Source organism: Dendrobates tinctorius, unplaced genomic scaffold (assembly GCF_039654945.1).
Source record: "Dendrobates tinctorius isolate UK_male_01 unplaced genomic scaffold, ASM3965494v1 ptg000022l, whole genome shotgun sequence".
NCBI classification, from domain to species: Eukaryota; Metazoa; Chordata; class Amphibia; order Anura; family Dendrobatidae; genus Dendrobates; species Dendrobates tinctorius.
In genome coordinates, this window is record NW_027361690.1 from 41,401,240 (window position 1) to 41,415,426 (window position 14,187).

General features: G+C 42.9%; 1 protein-coding gene across 2 annotated transcripts in view; it reads left to right on the top strand.

The window, feature by feature from the left end:
• The window catches only part of MAN2A2 (mannosidase alpha class 2A member 2), a 243,957-nt gene that overhangs the window by 193,389 nt on the left and 36,381 nt on the right, over positions 1–14,187 (top strand). For both annotated transcript variants that reach the window (XM_073568628.1, XM_073568627.1), the window contains exons 13-15: positions 4,103–4,170; positions 4,461–4,626; positions 13,759–13,995. In XM_073568628.1, the coding sequence (XP_073424729.1) occupies positions 4,103–4,170; positions 4,461–4,626; positions 13,759–13,995 (471 nt within the window). The remainder of the gene's footprint in view (positions 1–4,102; positions 4,171–4,460; positions 4,627–13,758; positions 13,996–14,187) is intronic.

Here is a 14,187-nt window from a genome sequence, read left to right on the forward strand (position 1 = left end):
GAAATCCTCTCGTGAGCATGCCCAGTAGGAGAACAGAGGGACTTAGTCTCTGGAGCGGTCTGCTGCAAATTAGTCTTCTCTGCAGTAGATAGACAGCAGGAGACTGCAGAATGTGAGGCTCTGGATTCCTGCAGAGCAGACGCAGAAACCTGATGCCTAACATTACCCCCCTTCCTAGGGCCCCCTCCCCTCTGAGCCTTCCAATCCACCACCTTGTGCCCATCAGAGGCATAGGCCTCAGACTCGTCCGAAGGCAAGCCTGATGTCCTGGTAGATGACACGGAAAACCGGGACACGTGGAAGGTATCAGAGGCGGCAAGATCGCCAGGTTTAAGACGGGACACGTGGGAGACAACGAGAGCTGCAAAACCGCCCGGAGCATAGGTAGAAGTGGAACGCCGCGGTGTGTCGGCGGACATTTCCACTCTCTGTTTAAGGAGGCTATCCCGAGCACATGAGGTACATGCCCGAATATATTTTATTCGGTCGTCCATGACAGCACCACCTGATATACGGGTGCTGTCATGGACTCCGAAAAATACCGTTAACCGGTGAGTAACTAAGACTTTATTCGGTCGTCCATGACAGCACCCGTATATGAGGTGGTGCTGTCATGGACTCCGAAAAATACCGTTAACCGGTGAGTAACTAAGACTTTTTAATGTCCCGAGCCCTGTGCGGCCACCAATACGACCCTGCCAGGAGTTTTGTGATCTGCATGTAGCCACAGTGACCACCCGCCCTGGACGCCTGTGCCCACTCGAGAACCTTCGGCCGATGGCGAGGGGGGACAAAGGTCTTGCCCGGCGGCACAGAGTTTGGCCATTGCGGGGCCCCGTTATCCTGGGGAACAGAGTGCTGACAGTGGTAGCCACAAGTGTAGCTTAGTGCCGGACGCGCCTCGAGACTGGCGCGAGACACCTCCATGGGCTCTGGGAGTGAACACTATGGCTCGGGTGATTCCAGAGGTTCAAAGAGGTTGGGAGCCGGAGTAACCCTCCGTCTGGATTGAGCACGCTCCAGCCCACGCTCCGAGAAACGGAGATCAATGCGGGTGGCAATGGCAATCAGCTCCTCCAGAGTTGCAGGAACCTCTCTGGTAGATAGAGCATTTTTAACATGCTCAGTTAAACCTCTCCAAAACACAGGGATGAGGGCTCTATCAGACCACTCCAGCTCGTAAGCCAGTGTCCGAAAACGAACGGCATACTGGCTGACCGAGAGGGATCCCTGAGTTAATGCAAGGAGCTGAAGAGAGGTATCATGCATGACCTGTGGTCCCAGGAAAACCTGCTTGATAGATGTCTGGAGCGGTCTGCTGCAAAGTAATCTTCTCTGCAGTAGATAGACAGTAGGAGACCGCAGAATGTGAGGCTCTGGATTCCTGCAGAGCAGACGCAGAAACCTGACGCCTAACAATATGAGTCTATTATTTGTGGCTGTATGAAAAGCCCCACCGATAACTTTGATCCCACAGTAAATAAAATATGGATGAAGAATATGTTTATTCGATAGCAGCCCTGAGATGGTCATCTTCCATAAACTAAAAAAGAACCTTTTAGCAAAGAGCTACACGGCCACATGTCAGCGTGACATTGAAATCACAGTATCCCACTGAGATATCACATCTAATGATTTCCTATTGGCTACAACCTTCTGCAACACTGAATCGCAAATGTATTGGATTTTTATATTCGACGTGATGGGGTTTTTTTACAATTGCTTCTGTAAAATTGTTGAGCAACTGCAAGTCACAGACATGAAACATAAGTATTTTTGGTCTCATACTTACCAGTCACCGTCATTTATTGACGTCGCTCCGGTCGTCTTCTGCAGTTTGTGGCCTGCCAGATCGCTTTAGTGTTTGTTTATTGAGCCGGAGATCACTTCTCAATGTAAGCCTACGAGAACCTCGTTCTGGCTCTCATAGATCTAAATTGAGAGCTTGTGACCGTTACCTCTGACATCCGGTCAGTGAGGCCGGGGTCACACTGCGTTAAGGCAGTCTGTTTAGCAGATTGCGTTACACCGCGGTGTAACGCAATCCATTAACTCTGCCATTAACCCCCATTATTGGGCGCATCGCCAACGCATGCCATAGTCGACTATGTGTTGAATGGACTGCTTTAACGCAGTATGAACCTAGCCTAAGAAGTTGCGGTCACAAGATGGTAGATCGGGAATGTCCCATAAAAATTCCTGATGGTGTATTAAACATTTTTTTTTCTTAACTTCGTTTATTAAACCATAGACCGGGTATACAACATACAGTTGTGGCCAAAAGTATTGACACCCCTGCAATTCTGTCAGATAATACTCAGTTTCTTCCTGAAAATGATTGCAAACACAAATTCTTTGGTATTACTATCTTCATTTAATTTGTCTTAAATGAAAAAACACAAAAGAGAATGAAGCAAAAAGCAAAACATTGATCATTTCACACAAAACTCCAAAAATGGGCCAGTCAAAAGTATTGGCACCCTCAGCCTAATACTTGGTTGCACAACCTTTAGCCAAAATAACTGCGACCAACCGCTTGCGGTAACCATCATTGAGTTTCTTACAATGCTCTGCTGGAATTTTAGACCATTCTTCTTTGGCAAACTGCTCCAGGTCCCTGATATTTGAAGGGTGCCTTCTCCAAACTGCCATTTTTAGATCTCTCCACAGATGTTCTATGGGATTCAGGTCTGGACTCATTGCTGGCCACCTTAGAAGTCTTAAGTGCTTTCTCTCAAACCATTTTCTAGTGCTTTTTGAAGTGTGTTTTGGGTCATTGTCCTGCTGGAAGACCCATGACCTCTGAGGGAGACCCAGCTTTCTCACTCTGAGCCCTACATTATGCTGCAAAATTTGTTGGTTGTCTTCAGACTTCATAATGCCATGCACACAGTCAAGCAGTCCAATGCCAGAGGCAGCAAAGCAACCCCAAAACATCAGGGAACCACCGCCATGTTTGACTGTAGGGACCGTGTTCTTTTCTTTGAATGCCTCTTTTTTTCTCCTGTAAACTCTATGATGATGCCTTTGCCCAAAAAGCTCTACTTTTGTCTCATCTGACCAGAGAACATTCTTCCAAAACGTTTTAGGCTTTTTCAGGTAAGTTTTGGCAAACTCCAGCCTGGCTTTTTTATGTCTCGGGGTAAGAAGTGGGGTCTTCCTGGGTCTCCTACCATACAATCCCTTTTCATTCAGACGCCGACGGATAGTACGGGTTGACACTGTTGTACCCTCGGACTGCAGGGCAGCTTGAACTTGTTTGGATGTTAGTCGAGGTTCTTTATCTAGCATCCGCACAATCTTGCGTTGAAATCTCTTGTCAATTTTTCTTTTCCGTCCACATCTAGGGAGGTTAGCCACAGTACCATGGGCTTTAAACTTCTTGATGACACTGCGCACGGTAGACACAGGAACATTCAGGTCTTTGGAGATGGACTTGTAGCCTTGAGATTGCTCATGCTTCCTCACAATTTGGTTTCTCAAGTCCTCAGACAGTTCTTTGGTCTTCTTTCTTTTCTCCATGCTCAATGTGGTACACACAAGGACACAGGACAGAGGTTGAGTCAACTTTAATCCATGTCAACTGGCTGCAAGTGTGATTTAGTTATTGCCAACACCTGTTAGGTGCCACAGGTAAGTTACAGGTGCTGTTAATTACACAAATTAGAGAAGCATCACATGATTTTTCGAACAGTGCCAATACTTTTGTCCACCCTCTTTTTTATGTTTGGTGTGGAATTATATCCAATTTGGCTTTAGGACAATTCTTTTTGTGTTTTTTCATTTAAGACAAATTAAATGAAGATAATAATACCAAAGAATTTGTGTTTGCAATCATTTTCAGGAAGAAACTGAGTATTATCTGACAGAATTGCAGGGGTGTCAATACTTTTGGCCACAACTGTACATGTTTGCATATGGTGATAAACACTGTATAGAGTACATATATTCCACATAACATTAAATGCAAGGCAAAATGTGCATAACAGTATACATACAGAATAAACATAATGTCAATTAAATTACACTTGTCTTCGTATTATTGTGTATTAAACATTTTTAAGTGGTATTTCTATATTAATCTATGAATTTTCTCTTTCAGGATGACAGTCGATTGACCCAGGAAACCTTGCCAGAGAAAACCGTTATTAAATTAGGTACATCTCCAAGGTATGGTGTTGCAGACAGGTAGACGGCATAGATTATTCCATTATATACAGTGTTTACTGCAGCTTCAGTATCCGTTCTCAGGCAGGATGCGCTTTCAGTGTATTAGGATAATTTGTAGCACTTGTGGGCAGCCATTTAATGACCATTAAATAATAAATTAGCCAAGAGTGATAATTCAGATGTTTATGACTTACAAGACATGTCTACTCTTTCCTGGCATGCTATATTGCTGACATACTGGTGCCCTGTTCACTTTTGTATTCAGCTATCTTTTCTCTTTTTTGGTTTAGATATATAGTCGTCTTTAACCCAGTAGAGCAGAATCGCTTGTGCGTGGTCTCGGTTTTGGTGAACACACCTCATGTACGCGTACTCACAGAAGAAGGCCAGCCAATGGCCGTTCAGCTTAGTCCAGTATGGCAGACGTTGACTGACATGAACTCTGATGTTTTCCAGGTCAGGAAGACTTTTGGTAATGGAGTTTGAGCTGTATGTTTCCATTATACTTGGTCATCTTTCTCTGTGTCCGCTCACCATTTAAAGGGAACTGTCGCCTGTTTTGGCCGCTATAAGATACGACCACCTCCTTTCAGGGCTTATCTACAGCATTCTATAATGATGTAGATAAGCCCCCGGTCCGACCTGAAAGATAAGAAAAAAAGATTTACTATATTCACCCAGGGGGTGGTCCGATTCGGTCCAGTCCGATGGATGTCGCAGGTCCGGGTCCAGCGCCGCCAATCTTCTTGCGACGATGCCCTCCTGCTTGCTTCATCGCTCCCGGCATCGCACTTCTGCGCAGGCGTAATTCTCTGCCCTGTCGAGGGCAGTGCAAAGTACTGCAGTGATCAGGCGCCGGGAAAAGTCAGAGAAGCCAAGTGCCTGTGCACTGCAGTACTTTGCACTGCCCTCAACAGGGCAGAGAAGTACGCCTACGCAGGAGCGCGATGCCGGGGAGCCATGAAGCAAGCAGGAGGACGGTGTCGCATGAAGATGGGAGGCGCCAGACCCAGACCTGCGACACCCATCGGACCCCCCCGGGTGAGTATAATAAAATGTATTTTTCTTATCTTTCAGGTCTGACAAGGGGCTTATCTACAGCATTCTATAATTAGCCCTGAAAGGCAGTGGCCGCAGCTTACAGCTGCCAAAACAGGTGACAGGTGCATTTTAATGGTCTGCTTTGGATTGTTGTTGCTTTGCTTTCCTATCTAACTTGAGTTGCCACCATGAGTTTGTGGTCAGTGTTTTTCTGTTGTGTATTTTCGCAGCATCTTACAGTTCTAGCAAAATGGATGGGATTTATAGAAATGTCAAGCCTGCTGAGCTTTTATTTATGAACATACCAAAAGCGACAAAAACTGCAAGAGAAAAAACTCAATAAAAAAGTATTTAAAAAATACTCTAATTTTAATTTTACTAATTGGTGTAGAAATGTGGCAGAAAATCTGCAACATCAAAAAAGCACCAAGTACTCATCCTGGGAACATAGCCTTAAATATTTAAAATCTGACACATGTCACTTTGTGGTAATAACTCTGGAATGCTTGAACATATCCCAGTGATTTTGAGATTGTTTTTCGTGACACATTGTATTTTATGATAATGGTAGATTCAGGTCAATATGTTTTGTGTTTATTTATAAAAATATCAGAAATTTTACAAAAATGTCAAAAAATAGCAATATTTAAACTTTGAATGATTATCCCTTTAAGCCAGACAGTCATACCACAGCAAAACATTAATAAATAACTTTTCCCACATGTTGGCTTTACATCAGCACCATTTGTAAAATGTTATTTTATTTTGTTAGAATTTTAGTAGGTTTAAAAATGTAGCAGCAGTTTTTCATTGTTTCAAAGAAATTTTCAAAACTTGCAGTATTTTTTTTTTTAGGGAACTATTAAGTTTTGATGTGATTTTGGGGGTCTTGTATATTGAAAAATCCGCAAAAGTTATTCCATTTTAAAAACAGCACCCCTCAATATATTCAAAATTGCTGTCGGGTATTTTATTAACCCTTCAGGTGCTCTTCAAGAATCAATGCAATGTGGCATAGCAGGAATGAAATCATTTATTTTTACCACCTACTGTATATGTTTCTAACTTCCACCTTTCGTGACTCCCCTTTTCCCTTATAGATTGTAAGCTTGCGATCAGGGCCCTCATTCCTATTGGTATCTGTTTTGATCTATGTGTTTATTGTTATGCTGTAATGTCTATATTGTCTGTAGAAGTCCCCTCTATAATGTAAAGTGCTGTGGAATATGTTGGTGCTATAGAAATAAAATTATTATTATTAATAACTTCTGAACAGGCTACTATAGCAGGGAGACTCTAAGGCCATTATTTGGCCATGAATTGCCATGTGCTGACTCCTGGGCTTCTGCTCTTACATAGCAGCCCATCTGAAGAAGCAGAGCAGCGGCCCTAGCAGATAGGTTGCAGACCTCCTCAGTCTCCAAGTAGTTAATGCAATCAAACTAGACTTCTTATCATAGCTACCCATGAACACAGCATAGGTGGATGAACTACATGGTAGCCATTGGATATACAAATCGGGAAATCAACATTTTTCATCTAAGCACATACTGATAATCCTCTGATAAACTATATACCTTAAAGCGACCACGTGATACACCTTAAGGCTCCGTTACACATAACGATGTCCCAGCGATCCCACAAACGATTCGACATGATGGGATCGCTGGGACATCGTTAGGCTGATTGCTGGTGAGCTGTCACAAGACAGCCCCTCCAGCGATCAGGACCAGCGACGCTGGACGCTGGTTTCTAATGTAAACATTGGGTATCCAGGAGCCGCGCGACTCCTGGATACCCGATGTTTACCTTGGAAACCAGCGGCTCCTGGATACCCGATGTTTACATTAGAAACCAGCTTCCAGCGTCGCTGATCGCTGGTCTCTCACTGCCACACGCAGCGATGTGTGCTGGCCAGCGGGAGACCAGCGATCGAAAAATGGCCTAGGCCGATTGAGCACGATCAGCGATAACCGGCAGGGGGGCCGGTCGCTGATCCCCGTCACACACGCTGGCGAGATCGCTGTGGCGTCACAAAATCGGGCCTTTAGAGTAAATGTGTTTGTCGGCCTAGAATTCAATGTCAGTCGCAGACAAGGGACAACCAGCTGTGATGACTTCCCACAGTACCTTGTGTGGTATGTGTCACCTGGATTTTTTCCTACAAATTATAACCAGTTACTGACATATGTTTTTTCTTGATGGTTTTTAATTTTCTAATTGCACATTGTTTTTAATTTTATTTTCTGCACATGGTTATTGGGGCAGCCTTCTTGCCTATGCTGCTACTCGGACTTGTTTACAGAAATGCTTTTTAGTAGCCGTGTGTCAATGGGAAACTTGCATACCTCCCAACCATCCCGACCCCAAGTTAGACAGTCCTTGATTAGGGGACATGTCCCTCTGTCCCAGAATGTCAGGGTTATAGCTCAACTTTTGCTGAAGTCAGGACAGTCTGTGCAGCTCAGTGATGTCTCCTGCTCCTCTGGCACAGACACTGCTGCATTTGCACAGTAATTAATTCTCTGCTTTCTTTGAAGTTTGGCCTCCTCCTGGATTCAAACTCACACCTTCTAGCATGGTGTTAACTATGAGCACATCGCTACAAACCTCTTTATTTATATACATATTGTACATCGACATAGAGCTCTATATACCAGTGCACCTTTATATACTAAATACCTTAATAAAAATATATAATATCTGTAACACTGATGTTGTTAGCTTTAGTGATAAGACCCTAGCACAATGCTCCAGCACACTAAGGTTAATTGGCCATGTTTAGTAAACAGTTGAAGAGTGGGTGGAGGCTGTTCACCATATCTCTACTCCAGGGTGGAGTTCTGAGGATAACTACACAGCCTTCTGGCTAATTTAGTGTTGGGTGTGCCTGGAGATGGGAGCACCAGAGCTGTGTTTGAGGAAAAGGAAAATTGATCCTTTTTTATGTTTGTTTCCTGAGCTAGTGAGCCTTGCAGCAACACGGACTGTACCTTTTGTTTTTGTTTTGTTTTCCCGTTAGGCCAGAAAGGCCATGATTATGTTGCTAACGTGGCCTGGTCTATACTGTACACTCTATAAACCAGTGGAAATTTTAAAGAGACAGTGTCTACCTCTATGAGCAACCGAGTGAGCCGATCTACCACAATATATATATATAGAGAGAGAGAAGAACATCATGTAGACATGGTGCCACAGAAAATTTTCCTATTCAAATCCTGAGGAAGACCAGACTATATCGCAGGGATACATAGACATATAGAAAAAAATATAGTATAGGTGCTGCACAAGCAAAAGCTGAAGGGAGTGGTGGGTGCAAAGCATCCCAGGCAAAACCAAACCTCAGTTATATCCAAAAAGATATAGGTAGCACTCCCAAGATCCAAAAATATACCAATTTATTTTTTGATACATGGTGATAATAGCGATGTTTTGGTTCAAGCGAGGAACTTTCTCAAGCATTGAAAATGGTGTGCAAGTGATACATATCTAAGTGCATCAATTATGACAATAATTAGCAAACATTATAGAATATCATATAATATCCATATCTAATGTGCATAAATGCAGTCAATATACACATATCTAATAAATATCCACATTCAATTGAAATCAATGTGAAATAGTGTTCATAATGTACATAAAAGTACAGAGGACTTGATTGCTCATGAGTGTCACATTTGTATATACCATAATTAGGTTAAATAATGACCCGCCCCATCAACAATCATAATTCATGAGGACTTGTGCCGAGATCGTCTTAGGGGTCATAATGTGCGTGACAAAGATCTGCTGAACATACAGTAACAAGGAACCAGGTTCCCTACAATTGCGCATGCGTCCAAACATACTGATGCTTAAATGCGCCATGTTATTGTGGATGTACCAAGTGTGCATGTCTGTGCATGCATCAATCAGATATTGAAGTCACTAAACACGATCATACTATAGTACAGCGTATTGTAATATAAAGAGACTTTACATATACAGCTCTGGCAAAAATTAAGAGACCACTGCACAGTTTTATAAAAATCAGCTTCTCTACATGTCTGACAGCCATTCTATTCCAGTGTCAGTTGAATTCCAACCGGAGTACACCTCATTCTACTTAATGTGCTTCTGATTAGGTGATCAGCTGAAAATCTTATTTAACGAAGGAAAGTATAAAAAACCCTGCTGTGGTGTTCACAATCCTCTTGCAATAGGACAAGCTGGATGGCAAAACAAGTGCTAGTAATATTCCAAAAGTAATAGGAATGAAAAAATAACTTTTAACCATGCCAAAGGAGTTGAAAAGAAAAGTCTTGAGTGAGGAAAAGAAGGGCTCAATTCTGGCTTTACTAGCAGAGGGATCCAGTGAGCGTCATGTTGCCTCCATCCTAAAAATTTCTAAGACAGCAGTCCATTACAACAAGGTCCAGCAGCAGACATTGGAGACAACAAAGCTACAGACCAGCAGAGGGCGAAAACACTCTCCACTGACCGGGATGACCGTCATTCGAATGCCACTCAGCAACCCCAGGATGACATCAAGTGACCTTCAAACGGAATGGCAAATATCAGCTGGGTGAAGTGCACTGCAAGAACAGTTCGTAACAGGCTCTAAGAGGCAGGGCTCAAGTCATGTAAAGCTTGGAAAAAGCCTTTCATCAGCGAGAAGCAAAGGAGAGCCTGGCTGAAGTTTGGCAAAGACCATAAGGATTGGACCATACAGGACTGGAGTAATGTAATCTTCTCTCATGAGTCTAATTTTCAGATTTGCCCAGCACCTGGTATTCTAATGGTTAGATGAAGACCTGGAGAGCGGCGTACAAGCCACATTGTCTTGCACCCACTGTGAAATTTGTTGGGGGATCGGTGATGATCTGGGGGTGCTTCAGCAAGACTGGAATTGGGCAGATTAATCTTTGCGAAGGACGTATGAATCAAGCCGCATACAAGGTTCTCCTGGAAAAACAGTTGATTCCTTCTGCTCAGGCAATGTTCCCCAACCCTGAGGACTGTTTTTTCTAGCGGTTCAGTGCGCCCTGCCACACAGCTAGGTCAATCAATGTGTGGATGAAGGACTACCACATCAAACCCCAGTCATGGCCAGCCCAATCTCCAGACCTGAACCCCTTTAAAAACCTCTGGAATGTAATCAAGAGGAAGATGGATAGTCACAAGCCATCAAACAAAGATGAACTGCTAAGGCCCCTTTCACACTTCAGTATTTTGCTATCAATCGCAATCCGTCAAATTTTGAAAAACACGAATCCGGCGACTGATGCCGCAGGATTCGTTTTTTTCTCATCAACTTGAATTAGCGACGGATTGCGACGGATGGCCTCACGTTACATCCGTCGATCACCATCGAAAATTGTTTGTCCGTCGGCCGGCCGTCGTTTGCTGCAATGGAAGCCTATGAGCGCCGGATCTGTCAAATGTCGGATCCGACGACTGATTCCGTTTTGTTTAACTGATTTATTTAGGATCCAATTAGCCAGCCACCAATTAGGAAAGGTATATAAACCTGCCAGGTAGGGCTTCACTTAGCCATGTCCCAGCAAGCAAGCCGCTCCAGTACTATCTCCACCCCAATCTATCTTAATTTATAATTATTTAATAGATAAAACATTTTTTTTTTTTTTTATAAAAAGCTTTATTGTCTGAGTTAAAACATTAGTATTGTTGTTTCTAAATGATTCTGAACTTGTTTACTTAACATTATTTGAGGTGTGCAAGCACTGCATTTTTTTGTTATTTTGACCATTTCTCATTTTCTGAAAATAAATACAAAATTTAGTGCTTGGAATTTCGAAGACATGTTGCCAGTAATTTATAGAATAAAAGCGCAAATTACATTTTACTCAAAAATATACCTATAAAGAGAAAAATCAGACAAACTGAAAATTTTGCAGTGGTCTCTTTATTTTTGCCAGACCTGTATATTTGCCATGATGTTAGAGCTTCAAAGGACATTCATGGAAATAAGGTTACTGTTAAAAGTCAGTAGCATAATACAAAAGGCCAGAACTGGATGCTATAAAGAGAAGTCCCCAATGACTGGGGCAGACTCTCTGGAACTCCTGGATAAAGGGGAAGTGCATGCCTAATTAAAGGCATCTTCTTCAACCCACAATTAAATCAGAACTGACAGCCATATAAATGAATCTAAGGAGGACATACAGTATACACTCACTGGCCACTTTATTAGTTACACCTGTCCAACTGTGTGTTAAGACTTAATTTCTAATCAGCCAATCACATGGCGGCAACTCAGTGCATTTAGGCATGTAGACATGGTCAAGACAATCTCCTGCAGTTCAAACTGAGCATCAGTATGGGGAAGAAAGGTGATTTGAGTGCCTTTGAACGTGGCATGATTGTTGGTGCCAGAAGGGCTGGTCTGAGAATTTCAGAAACTGCTGATCTACTGGGATTTTCACGCACAACCATCTCTAGGGTTTACAGATAATGGTCCGAAAAAGAAAAAAAATCCAGTGAGCGGCAGTTCTGTGGCCGGAAATGCCATGTTGATGCCAGAGGTCAGAGGAGAATGGGCAGACTGGTTCGAGCTGATAGAAAGGCAACAGTGACTCAAATTGCCACCCGTTACAACCAAGGTAGGCAGAAGAGCATCTCTGAACGCACAGTGCGTCGAACTTTGAGGCAGATGGGCTACAGCAGCAGAAGACCACACTGGGTACCACTCCTCTCAGCTAAGAACAGGAAACTGAGGCTACAATTTGCACAAGCTCATCGAAATTGGACAGTAGAAGATTGGAAAAACGTTGCCTGGTCTGATGAGTCTCGATTTCTGCTGCGACATTCGGATGGTAGGGTCAGAATTTGGCGTAAACAACATGAAAGCATGGATCCATCCTGCCTTGTATCAACGGTTCAGGCTGGTGGTGGTGGTGTCATGGTGTGGGGAATTTTTTCTGGGCACTCTTTGGGCCCCTTGGTACCAATTGAGCATCGTTGCAACGCCACAGCCTACCTGAGTATTGTTGCTGACCATGTCCATCCCTTTATGACCACAATGTACCCAACATCTGATGGCTACTTTCAGCAGGATAATGCGCCATGTCATAAAGCTCGAATCATCTCAGATTGGTTTCTTGAACATGACAATGAGTTTACTGTACTCAAATGGCCTCCTCAGTCACCAGATCTCAATCCAATAGAGCATCTTTGGGATGTGGTGGAACGGGAGATTCGCATCAGGGATGTGCAGCCGACAAATCTGCGCCAACTGTGTGATGCCATCATGTCAATAAGGTCCAAAATCTCTGAGGAATGCTTCCAGCACCTTGTTGAATCTCTGCCACGAAGAATTGAGGCAGTTCTGAAGGCAAAAGGGGGTCCAACCCCTTACTAGCATGGTGTACCTAATAAAGTGGCCAGTGAGTGTATATACATAATATTAATAATTACAGAATTAGATCTTACTATACCACAAATTCAAAGAAGAAATATCCTCTTGGAAAGGAAACCATGAATTCATAATACAGTATGTAATTTAAAATCCACATTGAGACTGTTAGGTTTCAGGGAATGTAATCTATAGATCCATTCCAATTCCTTCTTTTTCAATAATTTTTCCTTATCACCACCCCTCCTAAGAGGGCGGACATTGTGAGATAGATAGATGCAAGAAATGGAGGCCACACTCTGTAAAATAGGTGAAAAATGTATTCCATGCCCAAGGTACACAACATTTCAACAGTACATGCTGCGTGTAGCTCCGATATTCGGACCATGCGCCCCCATATAAGTGTATGGGTGCGTGTGAAACATCGGACTGCACGCAATATCATCCCAGTGCAACCCAATGTACGTTCACAGAAACAATGGAGAAGATGAGAAGTTAAGTCCTCTGTCTTCACATCTGTGCTGTGATTCTTCCATGCAAGAGAATCAGATCACACTCAGGTGACTTTTGGACCAAACTCTGACAGTTTGAGCCAAGTGTCATTAGCATAATCAGCCCGATTGTCTCACATGAGGAATCTACACCCTAAATATGAGTGTCATATATATAGCGACTACAGTTTCCCCTGCGCTACCACTTCTGTTCTTATATTCACACATTCAGCATTTGGTCAGTATTTTACCTCAGTATTTGTAAGTCAAAACCAGGAGTGGAACAGTCAGAGAAAAAGTATAATAGAAACACGTCACCACTTCTGTATTTATCACCCACTTCTGGTTTTGGCTTACACATACTGAGGTAAAATACTGACCAAATACTGAACATGTGAATGTGGCCTAAATCTCACAGCAATCTGATGAAGGTCTGTCTTCTGGGATGGGAAAGTTATATATTACTAAATCTCTCTGGATTGCCTGTCATAAAAAACCTGAATTCATGTTTTTCAAGTCCTTTTGTGTTCTTATTCTATCAGAGTTGAACCGTTCTTGAGCACCCCCTTGCTATAGGAGTGCGTATATTTATTATGTAAGTTGGATTAAAGTCGGTATTTAATTAGATCTAGATCTGAAAGATCTCATTCTCATTTGTCATGTTAGTGTTTGATCATAAAGTCTGTTGCGTTTCCATAGGTGTCCTTCACTGTCCGGTTACCAGCTCTGGGACTGAGCATCTTTCAGCTTTACATGTCTTTTGATACACACACTACCCTCAAATCCAATGTCCGAGTCTATTTACATGGAAGAGACCTAAACGTGAAGAAACAGGACACCTTTTCAGTGAAGCTCTTGGAGACGAGCACGGACGACTTCTATATGGAGAATCAGTACATTCAGGTGTGGTTTTCTGGTGTCACAGGACTAATGAAGGTGAGTAAATGGGCATAACACCTCTATATGTTATCGCTGTTACATATGAAGAGCATTTCCTGCCATATAATATGCCATATTACACATATATTGCTCTGCAGAAGCATTGATCCACGGCTAGAATACCTCTGTATTACTGCGCCAAAATCTAAGCTACATGGGCCCTTGTTTCTCAACTCTAGTTCCATAGTA